The sequence below is a fragment of the Panthera pardus genome, unplaced genomic scaffold (genome assembly GCF_024362965.1).
Source record: "Panthera pardus isolate Hobbes unplaced genomic scaffold, ASM2436296v1 HiC_scaffold_26, whole genome shotgun sequence".
NCBI classification, from domain to species: domain Eukaryota; kingdom Metazoa; phylum Chordata; class Mammalia; order Carnivora; family Felidae; genus Panthera; species Panthera pardus.
In genome coordinates this window covers 14,705,855-14,732,944 of record NW_026526832.1, presented here as the reverse complement: position 1 = coordinate 14,732,944, position 27,090 = coordinate 14,705,855, and the positions used below count along the sequence as shown (strand labels likewise).

The 27,090-nt window shown below is 38.7% G+C and overlaps 1 protein-coding gene, 2 non-coding genes and 1 pseudogene across 3 annotated transcripts in view; 1 reads left to right on the top strand and 3 right to left on the bottom strand.

Annotated features, from left to right (window-relative positions):
* The window catches only part of TTC27 (tetratricopeptide repeat domain 27), a 187,915-nt gene that overhangs the window by 11,112 nt on the left and 149,713 nt on the right, over window positions 1-27,090 (top strand). Inside the window, exons 5-8 of the mRNA XM_053891008.1 lie at window positions 2,722-2,824; window positions 14,820-14,984; window positions 18,732-18,865; window positions 26,551-26,663. Coding sequence (XP_053746983.1) covers window positions 2,722-2,824; window positions 14,820-14,984; window positions 18,732-18,865; window positions 26,551-26,663 — 515 coding nt within the window. The remainder of the gene's footprint in view (window positions 1-2,721; window positions 2,825-14,819; window positions 14,985-18,731; window positions 18,866-26,550; window positions 26,664-27,090) is intronic.
* LOC109266089 (cytochrome c oxidase assembly protein COX20, mitochondrial-like) lies at window positions 11,314-11,681 on the bottom strand (annotated as a pseudogene).
* On the bottom strand, window positions 14,401-14,485 carry LOC128773731 (small Cajal body-specific RNA 18). Its single transcript, XR_008418161.1, has one exon. It is a non-coding gene; the product is annotated as a small Cajal body-specific RNA 18 (non-coding RNA).
* On the bottom strand, window positions 14,565-14,704 carry LOC128773737 (small Cajal body-specific RNA 17). The gene has a single exon (XR_008418167.1). It is a non-coding gene; the product is annotated as a small Cajal body-specific RNA 17 (non-coding RNA).

The following is a 27,090-nucleotide window of genomic DNA, read 5'->3' as shown; positions in this document are numbered from 1 at the left end:
TTATTGACTAGTGTGACTTCCTAATCAGAACATTCTGTCATAAGTGCTAAAATCAGGAGACAGGATCTAGAAACTAGAGTGAGGCTTCAAATGTCTTTTTTTTATTAATGCCTCAGATTTTCTATTAAGCAATTCTTGGCAAACAGATAAGGGCACTTTTATTTTCTAGTAGAAAAATAGGCTATGCTTTCTTTATTTTTTTCACACTCCCTCTCACCCCAGATAAAGATTTGGGGTTAAGAGTTAACTTATAGATCTGATTTTTAAAGGTTCAGCATCTGATGATGTAGGTTTTCTTAAATTTATTTTGTTATGTTTTTATTTTATTTTTGAGAGAGAGACCCAGTGAGAGCAGGGGAGGGGGAGAGAGAGATGGAGACAGAATCTGAAGCAGGCTCCAGGCTCCAAGCTGTCAGTGAAGAGCCTGATGTGGGGTTCGAACTCACAGACTGCAAGATCATGACCTGAGCCAAAGTCGACGCCCAACCAACTGAGCCCCTGATGTCGTAGGTTTTCTTAAAAGGACAGTTTCTTTGACTCACTCTGTCTGAATTCCCATGTCTAGAAAAGGAAGGGTGGGCTGTCAAACCTGAGTCACTTAATGCTGATGCCAGTTCAGGGATAGATAATCGAAATGTAGCCTGTCGTTAGCCTTAGTGATAGAAAAGAAGGAAAATGAGGCAACACCTCCGGGAAGTAAATGAAACATGATGTGAAACTTCTCTCTATTAGATAATTCTACCTTTCCTCACAGGGACTAAGGAAACAGCATCAGTAATTAAGAAGGATTTTGTTACAGAATCAAAATTCATTTGTGACCACACCATTGTTGGAGCAATGTGCTGTGGAGCAGTGTAGGAGGGAAACCAGGCAGTTTACCCCTTAATCAAATGAAGACATTAAGTTCAAGTTAAAAAAAAAGATGCTTTTGATAGTTAAGCGTGATCTTCTATTAGTAGATGTTGCTTTTATTTATTTTTTAAAATGTTTATTTATTTTGAGAGAGAGAGAGAGAGAGAGAAAGTGAGCTGGGGAGGGGCAGAGAGAGGGAGAGAGAATCCTAAGCAGGCTCCATGCTTTATCAGTGCAGAACCCAAACCCATGCAGGGCTCGATCCACAAACTGTGAGATCATGACCTGGGCCAACATCAAGAGTAGGATGCTTAACTGACTGAGCCACCCTGGTGCCCCAGTAGATACTGCTTTAAAAAAAAAAAAAAAAGGAAAAATTAATTTCTTATACTTTCATGCAGTATATTCAAAATAGCATAGTTATAATATTTAATTTAGATGATTCAGTGCATGGTCATACTTAATATTTTAATGAACCTATCAAAAATATTTAATACTTCTTACTTGCAAACTCACCCATACACTCTTCACACATGTACACATACACTCATATATGCATAGTGGAAGATCCAGAAGGTTATAAGCCTTTGTCATGGATTTTTCCAGGGGAGGAGAATGGCACTGAGTCAGCTGAAGAGAGACTTTCACTCTTCACTGTACATGCTTTTGTATTGGCTTTTTGTTGTTTGTTGTTTTCTTTCTGTTTTTTTCTTTTTTAATAAGGAGCAAGTTATTTTTATTTTTATTATTTTTTTAATGTTTATTTTAGAGAGAGACAGCATGGGGGGGGAGGGGCAGAGAGAGAGCGAGAGACAGAATTCCAGGCAGGCTCTATTCTGTCAGTGCAGAGCCTGATCCGGGGTTCAAACTCACAAACCATAAGATCTTGACCTGAGCCTAAGCCAGGAGTCAGATGCCCAACCAACTGAGCCACCCAGGCGCCCCAAGGATCAAGTTTTTTTGAAATAGTGATCAAGTGAGAACAGCATCAGACAATAGAGAAAAACCTACTGTGTTCTCAGCCACAGTCAAGACACTATATGAAATTCAGTCTCTATCCTCAAGAATGTTTGGACCAGGTAGAGTTATACTCTTGAAAAACAAGCACCTGATGCAGTGCTAACTTCTAGGAACAGTGTAGAAGTTCAGAGAAGGGAGAGACTAATATGTGCCACACTCGTGGGAGAAGGCTTCATGGAAGGGTCTCGCCGGGTGTGGAAGGGATTTTCTTAGTTTTGGGGAATATTTGAATCCAGGGTATTCTTTGTAGTGTAGTTTGTGCAAAATATATTGCTCTGAGGAGGACCTAGAGATGGGCAGGACGTGATTTCTTACCTTATTGGGTAGATGGTGGGCGACACTGAACGCTAGGGATGACCTACGTGAATCAGTGGACTGTGTTTGCAAAGGAGGTAGTACAAATAATACGCTAGAAGTTCAGAGCAGAGAAAACATCACCACCCCCCTATGCCCACCGCACTCCCTGCCTCTGGGAGGTTCTTGCTGGAGTTCTCCTGGGCAAGTTGCTGCCTGGTTTATGGCGCTGAGGGGGTGCCATGGAGGAGAAGGGTGCTGACAGCAGCAGACGTTTTAAAGGACGAGGTCGTAAGTTCTAAACGGCATCACGAAGCCCAGCTGATTTAAGATACAGGCTCTGAGAGAATGGAGCAGAGGGGTTCTTGCGAAAGAGGGAGAAGCTGATGTGAGTATCATCATCAAAGACAGAGCAGTGGGTGGATAAGTTTGTCGAAGAGTAAGTTTAATTTCGCAAATGTTAAAAAAAATTCTAAACGCTAATTTCAGTTAGTGGAAACATTGTTTTCCAGAGGGGCCTTTACTGTCAGTTTACATGGTTCTTTTTTTCCCTAGAGCTTGCCATGGTGGACTTTGAGGTGTGTGAGTATTCACCAGCAGTTGCTGGAGCAGCGCTCACCGCAGCTCTTTGCTCTTGCCGGAGACTGTATCGGGGAAGGTATGTAGCAGATTTTGTTTGATGCGGGCATGAAGTTCTTGGCTGAGATATTCCTTTTTAGTTTAGTTTTTTACAGGTAATAGTAACTTCTTGGTTGAGGGGGTTTCTTTTTCTCCCCTTTACTTCTGGATGTGGAATATCACAAATTGTTAGGGTGTCAGATTATACAATTTCTTTTCACCTTTGAATTTAAAAAGAGGTCATCATTGTAATTTATATTACCTATTTAGAAAGTGATTTGTTTTATGTAGGTTGCCATGATTTTATCACAAGTGGCTTACAAGTATTTTAATATTTTGTCTGTGTTTTAATCTGAGAAGCCTCTTTGGAAACAAATGCAAACTTTCTTTGTTTAAAAAAACTTCCTTCATTAATGAGTTGGAGTAAATTGTGCCAAATGACATGCAAAATAGAAAATTATTTATCCTCTGTCCTATTGAGTACATGAAGAAAGCCTTTTTTTTTTCACATTTAGTAGAAAATACATTTTCCTAAGGATGGCAATAGGTGGAGAGACATTTTTACATTTTGTATTATTTTTTATTATAATCCGTAATATGCATGTACAAAAGTACCTAAAATATAAATGAAAGTAGAAACCACACACCTCTGTCAGTGCCTCCCACTGCCTTTGCTACACATACCTTGCAGGTTTCCTAGGGAAGCATTTTTTATTTTTTTATTTTTTTTTTATTTTATTATTTTTTATTTTTTTTATTTTTTAATATGTGAAATTTACTGTCAAATTGGTTTCCATACAACACCCAGTGCTCATCCCAAAAGGTGCCCTCCTCAATACCCATCACCCACCCTGCCCTCCCTCCCACCCCCCATCAACCCTCAGTTTGTTCTCAGTTTTTAACAGTCTCTTATGCTTTGGCTCTCTCCCACTCTAACCTCTTTTTTTTTTTTTTTCCTTCCCCTCCCCCATGGGTTTCTGTTACGTTTCTCAGGATCCACATAAGAGTGAAACCATATGGTATCTGTCTTTCTCTGTATGGCTTATTTCACCTAGCATCACACTCTCCAGTTCCATCCACGTTGCTACAAAAGGCCATATTTCATTTTTTCTCATTGCCACGTAGTATTCCATTGTGTATATAAACCACAATTTCTTTATCCATTCATCAGTTGATGGACATTTAGGCTCTTTCCATAATTTGGCTATTGTTGAGAGTGCTGCTATAAACATTGGGGTACAAGTGCCCCTATGCATCAGTACTCCTGTATCCCTGGGGTAAATTCCTAGCAGTGCTATTGCTGGGTCATAGGGTAGGTCTATTTTTAATTTTCTGAGGAACCTCCACACTGCTTTCCAGAGTGGCTGCACCAATTTGCATTACTAGGGAAGCATTTTGAAAAGAGAAAAATCTTGGGTACCTTGATACTTGGTTTCCCTGGGCTTTTGGAATGATTCTTCTTAGCAAAAGTTGCCAAACAAATCAAAACAAAAACAGATTCTCTTGTGGTGAAGGAACACTTGAACACAGATGAACTTGGACCTGGTTACAGACTTCGGAGTTAAGAGAAGGGGTTTGACCTTAGGTGTGTCTGATTCCAAAGCCCATGGTCCTTTCACCATAACAAGAGTATGTATGGCATGAGTACGTGCACGTGTGCGTATGTGTGAACAGTACTCTCCCTTCTCCATGGTCTCCATCTCAATGGTTTCGGTTACTTGCAGTCATCTGCGGCCTGGAAGTAGATAATCCTCCTTCTGACCAATTGTCAGAAGGTTAGAAGAAGCCTAATGCTACATTACGATGCCTGCGTCAGGCACCTTACTTCCTCTCATCACACTGGCATTTTATCATCTCACATCACCACAAAGGAGGGTGAGCACAGTACAGTAAGATATTTTGAGGGAGAGAAAAGGGTTTGGTTCTACTGTGGTTTCTCACATCCACTGGGGCCCTGGGACCTGTCCCCCTTGGATAAGGAGGGCCATGGGGGGGAAGCGGTGGTTTTCGTCACTCTGGGTGGAGAAGCAGTGATCTGTACTTGGTGGAGTAGCACACTCATGAAGGCATAAAACAACTCTTAACGTGTGTGCATATGTCATTACAAGAAGCTCCCACACCTTTCTGGAGTCTGTTTCCTTCAAGGGTACCTCTATGTAGTAACAAGCTAGGCCAGAATACAGTGGAGAGAATGTTAGTTTGTGCAGCAGTAAATACTACTAAGCTAGGTGATTTAGTTGAAATTAATGTCTCAATTTTGTTGTTGTTATTTTAGGATAGAAATACATAAGCATATGCTAATCTTAGATAAAATGAACATCTGTACATTATTCAAAAGGAGAAAGTAAGGAAAATAGTCAGTATGATAATTGATTCATTTATATTGTGTATGCCAACTGAGACTTAGACCATTTATATTCTTTCAGGACTTTAGGTAATGCAAGGCTATGAAACAAGCAAGGGCATGTTAAATCAAATTTTGTGTGTATATATATATATATATATATATATATATTCTGCTATGGGATTTAAACCTGACATATGATAGATTAGTTGTTTTATTACATGTAAGGAGTTTACTTTTCTGTACAATGGTAATTCTTTTCTTTCTTTCTTTTTTTTTTAACGTTTATTTTTGAGAGAGAGAGTGTGAGCAGGAGAGGGGCAGAGAGAGAAGGGGTCAGAGGCTCCCAAGCCAGCTCTGTGCTGACAGCAGTGGGACTGACATGGGGCTGGAATTCATGAACCATGAGATCATGACCTGAGCCAAAGTCAGATGCTCAACTGATTGAGCTACCCAGGCACCCCTATACCATGGTATTTCTTAAGTAACAGAACTGAAAAACAGACTCTCGCTTTTTCTGACCAATAGTTTTGGTTTAATGCTTTTGGATTATAAAAGATTTTTATGAGCAGATTTAGCCTACTGAACCAAGACTATAGATTCTCTAGACTGGAGGTCCTTGAGAGCTGTTTTTGTTTGTTTGTTTGTTTGTTTTGTTTGTTTTTAAGCTTCTTTCTACTTAGCATAGTGCCTGGAAAATAGTAAATAATTAGTACATATTTGTTGAATAAGAACAGTTAAGGTTTATTGAGGCCTTTCTACATGCACTTTTAGAACTCCATCTGTTCTCCATTTCAGTAGCAACTTTTATCTGACTTAACTTCTGTACAAGAGTTTTTCAAAAAGTAGAATATCACAGGTGCGCCTGGGTGGCTCAGTCGGTTAAACATCTGACTCTTGAACTCAGTTCAAGCCTTGATCTCAAGGTCTTGAGTTCAAGTCCCACCTTGGGCTCCATGATGGGTGTGGAGCCTACTTAAAAAAAAAAAAAAAAAAGGAATATTACAGCAGTTAGGAGAAAAATTGATCCTACCCAGATGCCATATGGACTTTGAATCTCTCCTAATAACATTGCCTAAAGGTGGAGTTCTCTTCAAAATGAATACAGAGTGAACCTTGGAGAAAATGAATACCTGACGCCCCATTTAGCAGACATCTTTTCCTCTGTATTCAGTAAAATGAAAACTGTGTAGACTGAGTCTCCCCCATTCATGCCATTGCATATTTTTGACATGACGTGAGGTATACTCCATAAATGAACATAGTGCAAAGGAAGAAGGGGGGGTGAGCTTCTAATTTATGAAATTGGGTAAAGTTTTGAAAGGCAAGGGTGACTTTAACATCATCGATAATTATGGGGAGAAAAAGTTGCCTTTTCCAGAGGATAGTGAGAGCATTTGAAGTAAGATGGCATCAGGATTCAGCCCACTGTTTAATTTTGTAGAAAGGTAATTACATTACACTACTTAGGATATTATACGGTTTCCTGTGCTTCATTATACTTTTATGGAAAACTGGTTAACAAAAAGTGAACAAAAAAGGTGTCACTAGGAGTTGTTTTTTCTTTTTATGGGAAATCGAATTTGATGCAGTTGTTATAGCGAAAGTCACATTTCTTCCCTTATTCCTATATTATATAAACTTGCATTTATGGCTGCGTTTTTTATCACAGCACAGTGACTAATGTTCATAATTATTATTAAGAAAAGAAAAAGTAGCATTCCTTAAGTGCCATTTTATTTTATTATTTTTTTTTAATTTAGAGAGAGAGAAAGAGAGAGTGAGTGCACAGTGGGGAAGAGGGACAGAGGGAGAGAGAGAGAATCTTAAGCAGGCTCCATGCTAGGTGCAGAGCCTGAGGCAGGGCTTGATCCCAAGACCCTGGGATCATGACCTGAGCTGAAATCAAGAGTTGGATGCTCAACCGACTGAGCCACCCAGGCACCCTCCACCCCCTGCGTTATGTGCCATTTTAAAAAGGAAGGACCATATGATGTGTTTTAGAGAGAGTTCTATTCTGTGGGGTAAAATTAAGTTTCCAAACAGAAAGGGTTAACTAAGATCTGGAAAATATGACTTGTAAGTGACTCATTCCCCAAGTGGTCTTGATTCTTTTCTGCAATATATTTCAGCATATCATTTACTTTGCCTTACAACTAAGCATTTTTTATGTTGCCATTCTAGGCTAATCAACGACATTTTTCATTTTATCTAGTCATAAATTCGTCCATTTTGGCTATGTTTAAGTAGGTCTGCACATAGTCTTCAACTGCAACATTTCATAAACAATTTTATTTAAAAAAATGTTTTGTTCTGGGATTTGACCCAAATGTTGACCAAGCAGTCAGTTACAACTGAAATATTACTCAGTGTCCAGAGAAGGATATTATATTTGAAATGTTGCCCTTGAAGGATCATCAAAAAGTTGGCAGGATTTTTTTCAGTCTATGAAACATAAGTGAGGATTTCATGAACAACTGTGGTCGTTATATTTTTGTCCAGGAATGTGACATCAGTACAGTGTAGTGGAATAGAGCCCATCACACTGTCAGCAGAACTTTGCTGGACTGATTACATGTATGAAATGAGTAAGTTAGAGTCTTGCAAAGTATGCTCTTCAGTGTGATCTAGGCACTCTTTTTGATATCACACCAATGAAACCCATGATTCTCTAAAAGATGGCTTAGATGCACACACAACCATTTACTGTGGGAGCGTATACCGAAAATGATTTGATATAGTGCATGAGATGTAATATTGTAGTTTAGCTCTTCGAAATTGAGCTTATGAAGAAGTTAGTGTGTAAGAGAAAAGTTTGAAATGCTTTGTCCGGGAGTTCTGCTATAACATCTATAGGCAACTCTGTAACTCTCGGTTAAGTTGTTTCCTCATCAAAAGAGCTGATCAAAAGATTAATCTCTTGGTGACTGATGAGTGCATTGATTTAAAAAAAAGAATTGATACTTTGCAATGAGTGTTATTAAATATACTAAACATATTATAACTATCTGTAGGAATTTCATTTTAAAATAGCCTTAAAATAATCTTTTAAGAAGAGATTTTGGTTTTAGCACACATTTTAAATGTACTCGTTGACATTTGTATCCAGAAGGTCATGAATATTCATTTCCATGGAGAACCTACAGGTTTATTAAAATAATATACATCTGAGTTGACATGTTCCTTTCTTAAACCTTGAGTCATCCAAAGCTTGAAACTGTGTGTTCATAATTGACTCATTGTTTTCCATGATACTGTGCATCTAGCCAGTTCTTAAATCTTACCAGTTCTTCCTTAAGGGTCCCATGTACATCCGTTCCTACCACTCTTATCCTAGGCCATGTCCGAAATCTTTAGTTTGGAAAGGCCCTTTAGAGATTATTTTGTTCAGCTAACTAACTCATTTTACAAAGACTTGTGACTCAAATTGCCCAAGAGCCAGACCTATGATGTAGAGTTTGTAACTCCAAATCCCTCCCACTCTTCTTTCCATTATATTTCTGCAACTGGTCAGTAGGGCAGAATTCTAGTATCTGATAAGGATAATGCAGTTCACATTTCTACAGTGCTAGCTCTGTACCAAGCCCTGTACTCTTTAAGTATATGAACTAGTTTATTCCTCACAACCACTCTTATGAGATAGAACTGAAGACTGAAGAGTTTACAGAGGATGGTAGACTGGTGCATGTAGTGTTCTTTCCTTTTTTTTTTTTTTTAATAGCTTTTTTGAAGAATAATTAACCTACAGTATTTACTCATATTTTGAAGTGTGCGATATTTTACACATGTATACACCTGTGAAATTACCACAATCAAGACAATTAACAGAATATGATGTTTTAAGATCTGGCTTTTAGTTTCTCCTGTCACTTAGACAGCTCATCTGACTTCCGAACTAAGGATTCTTTCCATGTAAACTGATCTTTGAAGCCTTTCCAGGTATAAAATAATGTGATTCTTCTTAGGCTGGCTCTCCACTCATCCTAATGCTGGAATTCATTGCAAGATTGTATCCAAAAGAGTTACTTCCTCTTCCCTTGGGAACTTTCTGAAATTACTTTGAGGGAGAATGCATTCCATTGTCAGGATCTGTAATTGCCGCAAAGTGCTTCCTTTTATTAATTAAAAACATCTGTGATTTTGTCACTTATGACTGCTAGCCAGAGCTGTGCTGATATAGTAGCCACTAGCTATCTGTGACTATTTAAATTTAAATAAGTAAAAGAAAAGACATAAAAAATTCAGTTCTTCAGGTTCACTAGCCACATTGGCAGTGCTCAGAAGCCATGTGTAGCTAATGGCTGCCATTTTGGACAGTGCAGCTAGAGAATATTTATATTGTCAGACAATGTTTTGGACAGGACTGCTGTTGAGCAACAGACAATGACAAGGTAGGTCTGTCCTTCTTTCTATATGACCAGCCCCCAGTTACTTAAGGCTACTGTCACTGTCATTTCACGTCTGAAGGGTTGTCCCTGACTTGCAGACTCATTCTTGGCCTTCGTTCCCTCTCCCTCTATGTTAGTACTGGATTGGTTTTTCTAAATACCATTTACATCATGTCCCTTTTTTGCATTAGGAAAGTCTTTAATTGTTCCCAGTTTTACCTTTGACTTTATATTTTATACTCAATTTGATATTTAATACAAATTGTTTTTAGAATGCTTGCTGTGTTTCAGTCACCATGCCAGGTGCTAGGGATATTGAAGAACTCAGTGGGGCAAGGGCAAAAATTACAAGTAGAAAAAAGGGCATAAAGGGGATAGGAAGGGATGTGGTTAATCTAAACCTGAGAGATCAGAGAAGGCTTCACAAAGAGCCTCATGCTTGAACTGACTCTCGAAGAATTAAGAATTTATTAGATGAAGCTGGAAAAGGTATATAACATGTATTAAGAGAAGTACAGAGACTCGAAACATCTCTGTGGGTTTGGGAATTTGGGTAGTTTGGAATGGCTGGAGCAGAGTGTGAGGGTGGGTTGTGTGGCAGGTGATGAGGTTGAACAGGTAGGCAGGAACTGGTCCTTAGAACATTGGATTCCATCTTGATGGTTGCTGTCAAAAGGTTTTTAAATATTTGAGTACTCCTAAGACAGTTATTGAGGGCCACCTATGGTAGTGGGTACATAGAGCAGTGAACCAGACTCACGTGGGCCCCTCTTTTGTGAGCCTTATGGTCTAGAAGTGAATTGCAGCCAAATTTCTACCCATCTTTCAAGGCCTGCCCTTCTGAAAAGGTTTGTTCAACTATCCTAGTCTTAGGGATATGCCCCCTTTGGTATTTATGATCAGTACCATACAATTTCACTTCACAGTAATTGTTATGTGTCTTCTCTTCCTAGCTCTTCTTTTCCCCATATCTTGTTAGGGAAGATCAGGGCTTAAACCCTGCTGTAGGATCTGGTGTAATTCGAAGCATATATAATAATTCAGTAGATGTTTATTAAAAGTCATAGGATAGAAAAGAGGGAAATTGTTGAGGAAGGGAGAGAGGCAGGAGAAGGATGGAACACTGGAGGAGCAGCAGTAGGAAATAAGCTTGCAAAGTATGGAGATAGGGAGAAAAGGATTTTTTTAAGAGGAAATGAGTTGGCGTTGGCTAGTGCTTTCCTGTTTAGACATGATGTCACAAATGTGTAAAGGCTGGCTTACGGTTATGGATTCTTAGGATAATTGTTTTCCCCCTTCTCCCAGTGCCATTTTTCTTGCTGACCTCTTTTGCATGGCAGACTTAACCTCTTTTTTTAACCTCTCAGTGAAGATACAGTAATTTGGGTCTCAGCTTTGAATGGACTCTCCTGCTGGATTGGCTACTTTGGGTGGGTCTAGGCCTCATCTTCTGTCTTTGGTGTTCCTTGCAGCCATAAAAATGGAATTCTAAGGTCCCTAAGGTTTGGTAGATAGCTTCAGGGCAGAATATGGCTTCGGTGCTTGCGTAACTCCTCAGGTTCAGTTTTCATTCAGTTTTTGTTCTTTGAGGATTCCTTACTTTCTTCTCAGCACAGTGGTATCAAACATCTTATTTATTTTAGTTTATTTATTTATTTTTGTTTATTTATTCTTACACACACTTTATTTACTTGATTGAAAGCCTGTGGTACATACAGTGTTTAATATAGCTGACTTAGCTTTGTTCACACTGACTCCAATGTGCTATATTTGGGTTTTCTGTGCTTGAGACTTTGCTCAGTTGCTGCTGTTGCCATTGGTTTGTTTTCTTTCAGATCAGGAGCAAGGTGGGTACTTTCATATAAAATCTTATTTTTAATTTTCTCTCTGGCAATTGTCTCCTGGGTTTTTAGCTTGTATAGTTATACCTACAATGGAACCAGCATCCTAAAGCCACTGAGATAAATCCTCCTACACCAATATCACATTATCTCCTAAATCTACTAGTTAACAAAAGATGTCCAAGGCCAGCCACAACAGATTCTAAAGAACCATTCGTATAATATTGAATCCCATGCCCAGGGAATGTTTTTGGCATCTAAAATTCCTAGGATCTTAAAGGGCTTTCCCGTGGTGGGTTCCCTCGGCTCTGGCCCTATAGCCATGAGTTCTGGTATATGACTGCGGCCCTCCCTGGCCTGCACTGTCTATTAAACATTTTAAGTCCAGACTTTAAATCTAGCTTTAAAAGAAATTTTTTTTAATGTTTTATTTATTTTTGAGACAGAGAGAGACAGAGCATGAGCAGGGGAGGGGCAGAGAGAGAGAGAGAGAGGGAGACACAGAATCTGAAGCAGGCTCCAGGCTCTGAGCTGTCAGCACAGAACCTGACGCAGGGCTTGAACTCATGAACCGTGAGATCATGACCTGAGCCAAAGTCGGACGCTTAACCGACTGAGCCACCCAGGCGCCCCTAAATCTAGCTTTTTAAAGGTGTTTTTATTGGGAAAGTAATTGGTCATGCTGTTGGAATTTAAAGATTAAACTAATTCTTAAAAAAAAAAAAAACCACCCCCAAAACAAAAAACCATGGCTTGTCTTCCTATTTTTATTGAACAGTCTTTGACCCCTGAATATATGAGCTACAGAAGAAGTAGAAGATGAAAGCCAATTACTCTAATATCCACCTGAATACACACAGGTAGATAGGTAGGTAGGAGGGAAGATAGATACAGACAATCAGCTTTGGGCATTTATGTGACTTAATTATGTGTTATTAGGACAGTTTAAATTTGACAGCCTTCCCTAGACTTACATGGTCTATCACAATGTCATAAGTCTACTTACATGCAGAAATGGCCTTTCTGTGGTTATTGAGAGGTTTTTAAAAAGCTTGGCCAAGTTTTACATCCCTTGATATATATTGCATCCAGAACCTTAAGGGAAAATTACTTTACTGTTGACAACTAAGGAAAATTGTGTCACTTGTGAACTGTGCTAAGATGATAGAAGGTTATTGTATTTCTGAGAAAAATGGCTAGACACTCAGGAATAGTGGGCAGATAGAAGGAAAAAAATTAATAAAAAGCACTAAGAGCACTGAATATCATCATTTCCCGCTTTTCTTGAGTTTGGTTTGTGTGGAAGAAATCTGATGGAGTTTTGTTGCGAGAAATTCATGTTTGGATGCCTGTCTGTCTTTTAAAGTAACACATGTACATCTCTGCTTACTCTCTGAGTCCAGAGAATCTCTTTAAAAAGGACTGGCAGTATATAGAAAAACACCTCTTCAGACTCATTTTAATTTTGGTTCAGAGTAAAATAAAAGATATCTGTTTCTTAGCTCTAAGTGTTTGTCAGATAACTAGGTGATGAAGGAGGTTGGGTTGTGTAACATCACCTCTATATTCATTCTGCCAACTCCCCCCTCACCCCTGTTTTTTCCAATAAGTGTGGATTCACATTCTGGCTTTGCCACTTAACAACTGAGGTGACGAGTGAGTAAGCTATCTAAGTTCAGTTTTCTTTTCGTTTCTATATTTTTTTTATTTGAGAGAGAGAGAGCTTGCACGTGCACATACGCAGGGAAGGGGCAGAAGGAGAGAGAGAATGTTAAGCAGGCTCCATGCTCGGCATGGAGCCCGACAGGGGGCTTGATCCCTCGACCCTGGGATCATGACCTCAGCCAAAATCAAGTGTTGGATGCTCAACCAACTGAGCCACCTGGGTGCTCCTGAGTTTAATTTTTTAATGAATTAAGTGGGGATAGTGTCAGCCTCAAAGACATCATTGTGAGAATTATAACACAATATATACCTAGTACTAGGCTGAGATGGCATTCAGTATGTATCACTTCCCTTTCAGCTTGAATAATAGAAAACTGATTCTCCATCTTTGGACACTGGAAGTGTATTTTCTATTCATTTATTATGCATTAATTCTTTAAAATATTTTAAAAATCTTTTTTTATAAGTTTATTAAGTAATCTCTACCCCCAAAGTGGGGCTGGAACTCACAACCCAGACATCAAGAGTCACCTGCTCCACTAACTGAGTCAGCCAGATGCCCCTAAAATTCTTTTTTTTAATTGAAGTACAATTAAGGTACAGTGTTAATATTATTTTAACATTATTTATGCATTAATTCTTGTGGAATGCTGACTAACCCACTACTGGAAGCCTTTGTGAGGGGTAGTTTGTCAGGGGTGCTGTAGAGGTATGGCTCAGGTGACCTGTGGACACCTCCTGCACTCTGGTGTGTGTCAACTAGCCTCTTTATTATATATGATTAATTTTGACAGTCATTTTGTTCCAGACACCTTGTTATCAGGTTATTATCCTCCCGTCTATTCAGCTACGGTATTCAGAGAAATAAATCCTAATCTGACTGCTAAGCTAATATTCATTCTCTATTTGGTATTCATATAGTCATCTGTATCTATGTGTGTCTTTCTCCTTTGAAGGGAGAATTTCTACATTCATTATGAGGCAAACAGTCTGTAAGCTGAGCTCTTCATTAGATTTTCTGTGATGTTTATTTGTAGATTCATTTGGTACTTTGTATCTTCACCTTGCATTGCCATATTCTTTTCTAGCATGAGTAAGACAAGCAGTCTAAAATTAGAGCAGATTTATAAATTGTATTTCCTAGGATCCTGTGGAATAAAGGATGGATGTATGCAATGTCCTTAGCTTTGTTCTTGCAACATGTGAGTGCTGAGAGAATGCTAGCTGTGAACTATTTTTATATCTGCGTTCCTCATCTTTAAGAGCAGGGAATATGCAAATGTATACTTCGCATACTGTGGACTCAACATTTTACTCATTTTACTTAATCATAGATTGTTATTTTCATCATAGTTACCCCCCCCCCCCCCCCCCCCCCCAGTCTCACAGTCAGCTCTCAGCACACACTCCATCACCTGGTTCCTAGAACTCAGATTGTGCAGTGGTCACGTCATCATTGACCAGGGCTCACACTTACAGCGGCAGAGGCCTTCCTAAAGCTCCATCATCTCCAGCCTACATGCTGCCCCTATTCTCCTGGCCCCCGGTCCCCAGCCCCACTTTGCCAGACACATTTTCCTAATCTTTTCAGGCTCCAGGCTAGTGGCATCACCAGCAATGGAGCCTGATCATGTAAGGAAAATACCACGAGCTCATGAGCGGCTAAATCGGGGACTCCGGGGCGTCCCTGCCCTAAGACACTTACTACACTCCCTCAGATGCCAACCTCCCCAATTCCCCCTGCCCCCGCCTGCCAACTCATCATAGTTTTTTAATGTTTCATCTCATGTCTTTCAGTGACGAAACAAGAAGATCTGTTTGTAGATGATTCCGGTCTGTATTTGGCTATTCAGTTCCATCTGGAATGTGCATATATATTTTTATATTATTATGAATATGCAAAAGCAAAGGATCAGTTCCACATTGCTAAAGACATCAGCAAATTACAAATTGATTTGACAGGTAAGACTTGTTACTTTTTGTGGGTTATTAATTGATTTTTGTGATGAAACTATTACATTGGCAGTTTGGCTGTCTTGTTTGGTTGTATTTGATTTTTTATGTTCTGTTCTTTGCTTTATAAAAATAGATTTTAAAGATTTTATTTTATTTCATTATTTTTTTCTCTTTTAATTTTAGAGAGAGACAGAATGCGAGTGTGAGAGGGGCAGAGTGAGGGAGAGAGAGAAAGACAGAATCTTGAGGAGGCTGCACGTTCAGAGCAGAGTCTGATGTGGGACTTCATGACCCTGAGATCATGATCTGAGCTGAGACCAAGAGTTGGATGCTTAAACAACTGAACCACCCAGGTGCCCCAAGATTTTATTGTAAAAATTCATAGTTTTAGGGGCACTTGGGTGGCTCAGTTGGTTGAGCATTTGACTTTGGCTCAGGTCATGATCGCACGGTTTGTGGGTTCAAGCCCCGCGTCAGGCTCTGTGCTCACAGCTCAGAGTGTGGAGCCTGTTTCAGATTCTGTGTCTCCCTCTCTGTCTTTGCCTCCCCTGCTTGCTCTCTCTCTCTCTCTCTCTCTCTCTCTCTCAAAAATAAATAAACATTAAAAATAAAAAATTTCAGTTTTAGGGGTGCCTGGGTGGCTTTAGTCGGTTGAGGTCTGACTTCAGCTCATATCATGATCTCATGGTCCATGAGTTCAAGCCCTGTGTGGGGCTCTGTGCTGACAGCTCAGAGCCTGGAGCCTTCTTCCCGTTCTGAGTCTCTGTCTCTGCCCCTCCCCTGCTCACATTCTGTCTCTCTCTAAAAAAAAAAAAAAAAAAAAAAAAAATAAAATAAATAAATAAAATAAATAAACGTTAAAAAATGTTTTAGAAGTTCATAGTTTTAGAACAAATTAGGAATGACATCTTTTCTTTATTCCTGGAGATTTCCTCTATTTTCTAGTCTGGTTAGATACATGTTAGTAATGTACAGCAGCCAGGTAGTATACAAATGAACTTGTTTTTAAAAAGTAAGCTCTCGGGGTGCCTGAGTGGCTCAGTCGGTTGGGCGTCCGACTTCGGCTCAGGTCACGATCTCGCGGTCCGTGAGTTCGAGCCCCGCGTCAGGCTCTGGGCTGATGGCTCGGAGCCTGGAGCCTGTTTCCGATCTGTGTCTCCCTCTCTCTCTGCCCCTCCCCTGTTCATGCTCTGTCTCTCTCTCTCTCAAAAATAAATAAACGTTAAAAAAAAAAAAAAAAAAAAAAAAGTAAGCTCTCTGCCTAGTGTGGGACTTGAACTCCAGACCCTAAGATTAAGAGTTGTGTGCTCTACCACTGAGCCATCCAGGTGCCCCTACAAATGAACTTTTTGATCATTTGTTTGTGAATGTGGGTTTCCTAAAGTTTGGCCTAACTCCCAAGTTTGGTGTGGCCTCTTTACATCGCCCTAGTTTTGTAAATACCCACCTTCCATCCTGGTTTTCTTGTTTTCCTTAAGAACAGAAATTTTTGACTTTTATTTTTTTCAATACCTTAGAACACAGGTATATAGTTGGCACTCAGATGTTTGTTGAATGAACGAGTAAGTTACAGAATTTCTTCAAAAACCTCTGTGTTTCTTCTGAGTATCAAATAAGAAACATTAGTTGCTTTTTATATCTTGCCCTATCCCTGGGTTTTCACAATATTCTTGGCATTCGGTACTGATGACATTAATGAAAGTCAGACATGGTCAGTTGAGCACATGTGTTATACCTGTTAAACCTGAGCTGAGCAGTCCAGGCTGTGACAACGGGTGTGTGAAGGTTGAAGTGATTGAACTTATTTGTCATTCTTGGGCTTGGTCTGAGTTATCCCTAAGGCCCATTCTAGGCCCCTAAATTCTTTGTTTCTTGGGGCGCCTGGGTGGCTCAGTACGTTAAGCATCTGACTTTGGCTCAGGTCACGATCTCACGGTTCATGAGTTCAAGCCCCCCGTCAGGTTCTGTGCTGACAGCTCAGAGCCTGGAGCCTGCTTCAGTTTCTGTGTCTCCCTCTCTCTCCGCCCCTCCCCTGCTCATGCTGTGTCTCTCTCTCTCTCTCTCTCTCTCTCTCTCTCTGTCTCTCTCTCTCTTTCAAAAATAAACATTAAAAAAAAAATTCTAGGGGTGCGTGGGTGGCTCGATTGGTTAAGCGTCTGACTTCGGCTCAGGTCATGATCTCACGGTTCATGGGTTCAAGCCCGACGTCGAGCTCTGTGCTGACAGCTCGGAGCCTGGAGCCTGCTTCAGATTCTGTGTCTCTCTTTGTCTCTGCCCCACCCCCACTTGCGCTCTGTCTCTCTTTCTCAAAAATGAATAAACGTTAAAAAATTTTTTTCTATGTTTCTTATTGAGCTGGTCTTGTCAATAAAATCTTTCAAATACATTATGAGTTAAATATGACTGTGGCCTGGTCTGGGATCTTAGCCATCTTTTATTACATTGTTTGTATGGGGAAAATTATTAAATATCTAGCTTATAACTTTTGGAACGATGGCCATATGTAAGTTGGAGTCTTGTCTATATTTGAGAATATAGTTATGTATAATATAACTTGTGAGGTTAGTTTCAGAGATTATGTTTTTAAATGTTTCAGCCCTAGGGGGCTTTTCTTGGGCTATTTAAAAACTAATGGCACGGTATTCTGTATAGTCACCTATAACTGCTGGTATATTTACTAGCTAGTTCCTCATATGTTTTCCAAGTTAAGAGTGAAGAACTTAAAAAAATACAAATGTGGTACTCACAAATATAAAATGGGAATCAGATTATTATTTTTTTCCATTTAACTGTAGCCTTTCTATAAAAAAGTGAGCTGTGTTAGGCCGTCTCAGTAGCTATTTTTGTGTAACATGTGTAAAGGGCCAGATTCATTGCAGGATAAAATCTAGACTTCTTAGACGGGTCATTATGGTCAAGGGTCTTTATAATCTGAAGCTTGCCAGAGAATGGATAATAGGACTGTTGCTTCTATTAAAGCTATTCTTGTAGCAAGGTATTTCAGATACAAAATGGACAAAATGTTGGTGTTAAATGAAGCCAGATAGAATCATGGAAAGATAGACTGTGGGATTTAGAACCTGGAGACCCTGGCTTTAAGCTGTGGCTCTGATACTGATAATCCCTGTGATCTTAAGCAAGCGGCTACACCTCAGAACCTCTGTTTTTTCATTTGTTATATGAAGATGCTGATAATCCTTCTACCAATGACACCTTTTTTCTTTAAATGTTTATTTATTTATTTTGAGAGCTGGAAAGAGTGGCGGAGGAGCAGAGGGAGAGGGAGAATCCCAAGCAGGTTCTGCGCTGTCAGCCCAGAGCCCGAAGTGAGGCTCTCTATCTCACGAACTGTGAGATCATGACCTGAGCCAAAATTAAGACTCGGATGATTAACTGACTGAGCCACCCAGTTGCCCCCATGACACTTTTTTGAGGAAGGAGGTAGTTTGATGCAAAAGTAGGTATGTGTAATCCAGTGGTGTAAATCTTGGGTTTGAGTTCTGGCCACATAGCTTATTGGCTTTATAATTCTATTTTAATTTTTAGTATTATTATTAATTTTTATCTCCCACCCCTGGCTTTATAATTTTATAAGTAGTTTTAAAATCATCACTGGGCCTCAGGATTTTTTAAAATGTGAAATGGAGAAAATACCTTACAAACTCTAAAGCACTCTGAAAATACTACTTTTCATGATTGTACAGTTGATCTAATTGACAAATCAGTAGATACAATTTAATATGCTTTTTTCAGGTGCTTTGGGGAAGAGAACACAGTTCCAGGAAAATTACGTGGCACAACTTATTCTAGATGTGAGAAGGAAAGGGGATGTCTTTTCACACTGTGAGTTCAGTCCCGCACCCACTCCTCAGGAACATTTAACCAGGGTGAGTAGGATCGAAAGTTAATTGAATTAACATCCAAATCTGACAATGTCAGTAGGTGAGTTTTGTAGAAACACTGAATGGGTTGGGAAGAGGCTTCATTTTGTCCCTTTTTGAGCTGTTTCAGGGTGGCTGGGGTTTTAAAAAACAAACCTATGGCTAGGCCTTTTTTACCCTTAAGTAGAGATAAAATGTTATTTTTTTTCTTAGACTTCAGTAATAGGAATTAGCAATGCAGTTAGTTTGTATTACCCTTCCTGAAAGAATTCGAAGGACGAACTGAGTAGAGTCTAATTTTTCTAGCTGCTACCGTATTTGTTGTCTTAACTTTCACCTTCTATGGATATTTTTAAATATTAAGAGACATGAAATTTCTTAGACTTCCTCTTTAAAATATATAAACAGATGATAAGAATACCTTTTTACCAGTGTTCTAATCCTTTGTTACTCTGTCATTATTGGGCTGGTTGCTGCCTTAGTATGTTTTTCTTGACCTGGCTAATGCATTCTCTTCTTTTTTTTTGTTTTTTGTTTAAAGATTTTATTTTTAAGTAATCTCTACATGCAACGGGGGCTCGAACCTATAACCCTGAGATCAAGAGTCACCTGCTTTACTGACTGAGCCAGCTAGGGAACCCATGCATTCTCTTTTCTTGTAGCTTAATTTTATGGCTCTTAGCAGGATAATAAGTTGGAGAACTTAGTGGTCAATATTCAAAGCTAAGAAGGTACAAAATGCCTTGGGTTAAGATCCAAGAGCTTGTGACAAAGCTTGATTGGGACACAAGGAATCCCTGGGAAGTGAAGGGAGCTAAAAGCAAAAGGTGGTTGGGGAGGGTGTTATGGTGATTGACAGTGACAGCTGATGGTCTCATGCAGTCTGACCCCTAACACAAAAGGAAAATTTAAATAGTAACTACTCTTGTTTTCAGATAATAAAGAAATTTACCACCACCCCCCCCCAAATAAATAAATTTATGGCTCTTGGTCACTTTACCTGTTTAGATGCCTTTCCATCTCCTTCCACAGAAATCATTAGCATTTATATTTTTTTATTGCAGAAATCCCAAGCCAACATTTTTGGTAGTCCTTTGCTTGATGTTACTGTCTTTGAAGCCCTACTCTTCATTTTAGAGCCTACAAGCACATTTATCTTGGGTACTTTGAACACCAAAATTCTATTCTGTACTGAACATAGTGCCAAGAGTAGGGGCTAGGGATGGGAAGGGAGAGTGGCAGCAGTCAGGAATCCCAAGGAAAACCTTTAATGATGTATTGTATACCTCCTGGGCTTACTCCAAGCACTGTCTTGTTTGCATTCAAGATATCCAGGGAAGAACAGCTATTGATTCTAAGAGGGGAAGGAGGGAGGTAAGGAAAAGATGTAGAAACTCAGGGATAAGACTACACAGGGTGCTGCCTATACTTCCCCACATAGGTTGAGCCATAGTGAAGGAGGGCTTGTACTGCTGTGTTGATGCTGGTCCGGGAACACTGTGCTGTTACCTGCTTCCGTCCTTGGCCTCCTTACATGTCTGGAGTCTCCTCTTTAAGCCTTTATTTTTCTTTTTTTCTTTTCTTTTTTTTTTAAACCTTTTGATGTAAACCAAATCCTTCTCTAAATCTTAGATTAACTGCCATAATCCTGATCTTTAAGCCACAGCATAGCATCAATGAAAAGAGATTTAATTCTGCAATCCATGCGTTTAATTCAGTAATCCATTGTTGTTTATTTTATTTTATTTTTTTTTTAATGTGGAGTTCTCTTATTCAAAATTGTCTTCTGGGGGCGCATGGTTGGCTCACTTGGTTAACCAGTCTGACTCTTGATTTCGGCTCAGGTCATGATCTCATGGTTCGAGAGTTCGAGCCCCACATTGGGCTCTGTGCTGACAGCGATATTCTCTTTCTCTCCCTCTCTCTCTGCCCCTCCCCTGCTCTCTCTCTCCCTCTCAACATAAAAAAAAAAAAAAAAAAAATTGTCTCTTGTGATGATAAACAGGATAAGGATATGATGACTGTTATTAGGAATGCAAAAAAATGATACACAATTTAATATAGAATTTACTGAATCTTTAATATTTGAAGTAAAATACATTCAGATAACCTTATGGTTTTCATTAATTACTACTTAAAGGAGTAAGGTACAAATTATGTGATGTATGTATTGATTACATAGGAACAGCTTTATACTTAAGGACAGAAGATAGAATTGCTTGTTTAATTTCATATCCTATTTCCTTATGTGAAGGACACTATTAGATTATAAAATACACTATCTTTTTGATAACCACTCTTTGGGAAAAAAGGCACGTTATTACATCAGTTTTAGTTATTGCAAAATATATCTTGATTGGAAATGTTACAGTGTGAAAATGTATATCTCAGAATTGAGGAAACAGTAATTTTATTGCCAGTGAGGAGCATATTTCCCTGTGGGCCTTTCTAGAGTCTTAATCTGTTATTACTGGGGAATTATATAGATTCAAGCCATTGGAGATCACCAACAGTTAGGAGCATCCCCACTGTGCAGATTAAAGACACACTCCCTGTTCTTAGTTGTTCAATTGTGTATTCACAAAAAACAAAAATGCATACATGATCACTAATGAGAAATATATATTAAATGCTACGTATGGTATGTCTCACATATTGGAGATAAATTATGTGCTAATTTCTTGGTTAGGTAGAATGTTATGAGGTACAAATGGTACTGGGGCAGAACAATACTCTAAATTTGGGACTTGCAGAATGGTTAGGTAAGTACGTACGGTAGCCGACCCATTAAAACATTTTTTTTCTTTGAGAGAGAGAGAGAATGAGAATGAGTGGGGGAGGAGCAGAGAGAAAGCATGAGAGAGAGAATCCCAAGCAGGCTCTGTGCTGTCAGTACAGAGCCAAATGTGGAGCTTGATCCCAACTCTCTGGGATCATGACCTGAGCCGAAATCAAGAGTTGGATGTTCAGCCGACTGAGCCACCCAGGTACACCAACAGCCAACCAATTTTAATTTTAGAAGAGCTAAATAGGAACATAGAGAATTTTGAATGAAGATCAAAACTGATTACTTGTTTGTGTCTGACAAATAAATAATTCCATGTGGCCAACTCTGACATATCTCAGGTCTTCTGTGGTGGAGGGGAAGGAGTCCTGGGATGGTGGAGGAGACTTGGGCCCCTGTCCCTTCCTTATTGTCTAGCCTGGGATGAGAATCTGGTACAGTTACAAAATACTTAGTTTCCTCATTTGTTTTTTCCACATCACGCTTTGTTAAAGGATCAGATTAGATTTATAAAGGTACTGTATGGGTGTGTTAAAAACATTGTGTATTAGGAGCACCTGTCTGGCTCAGTCAGTAGAGCATGTGACTCTTGATCTCGAGGTTGTGAGTTTAAGCCTTGTGTTGGGTGTGGAGATTACTTAAAAATAAAATTTTAAGAAAAAAACAGAAAACAAAACAAAACATTGTGTGTTAATTAAGTAGATTAATATAACCCTATAGTGATGTAATAAGATGAGAATTTTGGGATACTGTAGTGCTACATAGACCAATATGGTAGCCATCAGCCACATGTGATTATTAATCACTGGAAAGTTGGTTGGTTCAAACTGAGATATGCTCAAGTGTAAAAGACACATCAGATTCATAGACTGTATGAAAAAAAAGAATGTATGATGTCTAATAATTTTCTCTTGACACAAATTACTGGAATAGTATTTTGGATGTATTAGGTTAAATCATACGGTTTTGTTTTTTGTTTTTTTTTTTTACTTTTTTACTTTTTTTAAGTGTGGCTGCTAGAAAATTTAAAATTATGTATATAGTTCTATTTTTTAAATTCTGAAAGGCCTGTCTTGAAAATGATGGCCACCAGGGTGTGCTGTGCACCCGCCAGCCCTGCCTTTGAAGCGTGCCCATTCCGGGAGGAAGAGCCATTTTTTCAACTGATTCTGAGCAGTCGCCTAAGTTTCTGTGTTCCTCCCATCAGCAGTTGTTGGTGTTGCTGTACTCTTTTCTTGAAACCCTGTAGGTAGAGACAGACCCACTGTTAGGGTGATTTTGAGGCTAGACAAGGAAAGGTGTTCCTCTGGGCTGTGTTTTGGGCAGACTTACTGCTTACTAGGGAAAAGGTTACGAGTTAAGAAGTTGACCTCTTAGCCATAGACAGTCCAGCTTTCTGGTCTGTTCAGCTCCTAGTTTTAAGTGCTTTTATTGAATTAGAAAAGAAAAACTTAAAGTGTGCCTATTTTATTTTAAATGTACATTTTGCATTTTGAAAAATAGACCCCATAGAGCCACCACCATAATAAAAATACAGAGTCATTTCCATTACACCAAAAAGTCGCTTATACTTCTCTGCAGTCAGTCACTTTCCCTCCCACTGGTCTGCTTTCTGTCACAGATTAGAGCTGCTTTTCCTAGAATTTCAAATAAATGGAATCATACAGTATGACTCTTTTGTGTCTGGTTTCTTTCCCTTAGCATAATGTTTTTTTAAGTTGTAGCAATTCTCTTTTTTCCCCAGTTTTACTGAGAAATAATTGGCGTGTCACTGGATAAGTTTAAGGTGTTCAGCATAATGGTTGGGTTTGCATAAATTGTGAAATGAAATGATTACCAGGTTCAGCTAACATCTATCTTCTCATATAGTTGAAAAGAAAAGAAAAAACAGAAAAAAGGGAAAAAAATTTCTTCTTAGGGTCTACTGTCTTAACAGCTTTCCTGTCACACAGCATACATCACATCAGGTCATACATCACATTCTTAGTACTTATTCGTTTTGTAACTGGAGGTCTGTAGCTTTTGACTGTCTTCCTCCAATTCCCCTTTCCCCCACTCTTTGCCCCTGGTAACTACAGATCTGATCTCTTTCTCTATGAGTTTTATTTATTTATTTATTTTTAGATTCTACGTGTAAGTGAGATCATACAGTATGTATTTTTCTCTTACTTAAGTTAGCATAATACCTTCAAAGTCCATCCAAATTGTCACCATTGGCAGGATTTCCTTGTTTTTTTTTTTTATGGCTGAATAATATTCCATTATGTACCATATCTTCTTCTTTTCTTTTAATGTTTATTTTTTATTTTTGAGAGAGTGGGAGAGGGGCAGAGAGAGAGGGAGACAGAGGATCTGGAGTGGGCCCTGTGCTGACTGCAGAGAGCCTGACGTGGGATTCGAACTCACAAACCATGAGATCATGACCTGAGCCAGAGTCACATGCTTAACCCACTGAGCCACCCAGGTACCCTGTACCATATCTTCTTAATGCATGGATGCAAACTTAGGTCCATCAGAGGACAATGTGATTATCCATTTACCTGTTGGTAGACAGTTGAACTGTTTCTAATTTTTGGCTCTTATGAATAAAGCTGCTTGAAACATTTGTGTGTAAGTCTTTGTGTGAACATATGTTTTTAATTCTCTTTGGTAAATACCTAGGATTGGAATGGTTGGATTGTGTGGTGTGTTCTTGATGAGAAACTGCCAAACTGTTTTTCCAAAATGGTTGTACTGTTTTATATTCCAAACATCAGTGTATGACAGTGCCAGTTGCAAATGCTTGGTATTGTCAGTCTTCTGAATTTTGGTATTCTAGTGTGTTGTGTGTGTGTATAGAGAGATCCCATTGTGGTTTTACTTTTTTTTGACAATTCATTTTTTAAATCAATTTTTTTGAAAAAGAACTTCTATCCAAAAGTTGATCCATTTTAATTGATGAGATTAAACCCATTCAGTTTGATGGCATTTGACAAATACATATATCTAACCATTATAGTCAATGTATGTTTCATTACCCTAGAAAGTTCCATCATGCCCCTTTGCAGTTAATCCCCCACCTCAGTGGCCCTAAACAGTCATAGATCTGTTTACTGTGACTAGAGATAGATTGCTTTTTCTTTTTTTTTTTTTTAATAAAAAATTTTTAAATGTTTATTTTTGAGACAGAGCATGAGCTGGGGAGGGACAGAAAGACAGGGAGACAGAATCTGAGGCAGGCTTCAGGCTCTGAGCTGTCAGCACAGAGCCTGATACAGTGCTCGAATCCACAAACCATGAGATCATGACCTGAGCCAGAGTCGGACACTTAACCAGCTGAGCCACCCAGACACCCTGATAGTTTGCCTTTTCTAGAATTTTACATGAACTTTTTTGTATCTGGCCTCTTTTGTTGAGCATGTTTTTGAGATTTACCTATATGGCTACCTGTGGCAGTAGTTCCTTTTTATTGCTGATTAGAATTCCATTGGATGGATATAGTATAGTTTTTCTTTTATCTGTTTATTGACAGACATTTGAGTTGTTTCTGGTTTGGGCGATTACAGCCCAAACCATTGGGCTTATGAACATTTATTTATATATGTCTTTGTGTGGATATGTTTTCATTTCTCATGGTAACCACTTAGAGTGGAATTGATAGCTCCTATAGTAAATATATATATATTTTTTTATAAGAAGTTGGCAAAATATTTTCTGTGGTTGAACACCATTTTAAATTTCTACCAATAGTGTGTGAAAGTTCTCATTGCTCTAGATCCTTGTCAACATTTGTTATTGTCAGTGTTTTAAATTAGTATTTCCTCTTGACTACTGTTGTCAGGGATCTTTTTGTGTGCTTATTGGCCACCTTCCTTTATGAAGTACCTGTGGAAATCTATTGTCTACTTTTCTATTGGGTTGTTTATCTTCTTTTTGAGTTGTAAGAGTTCTCCATACTCTCTGCATACAAGTCTCTTTTCAGATATTTGTTTTTTGAATATATTCTGAGTCTGTAGCTTGGCTTTTCATTTTCTTAACAATGTTTTCAAAAAACAGAAGTTTTTAATTTGATGAAGTTCAATTTAGTAAGTTTTTTTCTCTGATGGTTCAGGTTTTTTTTGTATGTTCTAATTAAGGACTAATTACCTAGCCCAGCACTGCAAAGCTTTTCTCCTCTGATTTCTTCTAGTTTTTTCAGTATTAGCTTCTGCATTAAGGTCTGTGATCAATTTGGGTTTAATTTTTGTGTTGGTATGGGATAAGAGTGAAGGGTCATTTCTTTCCAAATGGATATCCAGTTGTTCCGCCATGTTTTTTTAAAAAGACTTTTCCTGTGTTGAATCACCCTAGGCACCTTTGTTAAAACTCATTTGACCATATGTGGGTCTAAAATTCTGGACTCTGTTTGATTCCTTTCATGTGTATGTCTATCTTCATGCCAGTACCACGCTGTCTTGGGTTTGTAGTAATTCTTGAAATCAGGTACTCTATCAAAGCCCCCTAAGTCCTCAGATTTTATTCTTTTTCAAATTGTTTTGGTTATTCTAGATCCTGTTGAGAAACAGAGTTGGGAGTGGATGTTTTAGATTAGAATTTAGAGCAGAGTATGGAAAGATCTGGTTTTAAATCCTGGTGGATCAGTAGAGGGGCTTTTGCCTACTGGGCTCAATGAATGATAGCTGTTGTTTCCTATTACTGATATTGTCGGTGCATTCCTGAGGTTTAGATGGCATGTCCTCTGTTTCTACGTAGTAAATTATCTCTAAATATGTGTTTCACAAGAAAAAGCCTATTGACCATATGTAGACATTGTATAATCTTTAAACAAAAAGGTAAGTTATCCCTCCTTAGTAATCAGTTGCATACAGTGTATTGAATGAATCAAATTTAATTTTTGGTCTAAATATTTTCTTTTGTATTGCACCAGAATCTTGAACTCAATGATGACACTGTTCTAAATGAGATTAAGTTAGCAGATTGTGAACAGTTTCAGATGCCTGACCTGTGTGCTGAAGAGCTTGCTGTTATCCTTGGAATCTGGTAAGTCAGTTACTTCCTTGGGTACTTTGAACACTTCGCATATTGTTTCTCTTGTATTGAGAAAGACTATTCCAGGACTCATTTGTTCTGGATGAATAGGGAATCTTATAATGCTTATAAGGATCAAGAATAGTGGGGCAATCAGTTACCACTAAACCACCAGTGGTCTCCACTGGGCAACCAAGTAAAGGGTTAGAGATTAGGAATCTCAGGGATCTCCTTTGAATTAGTATACTTATCCTTCTCTTTTCCTTCATAAGTAAAATATCTTTGATTAGCTTTTGCTAGAAATAAACTTTTAATAAAGTATTTAGGAGAGTTGAGAATGACTAATTTGACCTTTGAGGATATTTACATTCTGAAGGATAGAATTCTTTTTTTTTTTTTTTAATTTTTTTAAGTTTATTTATTTATTTTGAGGGAGAGA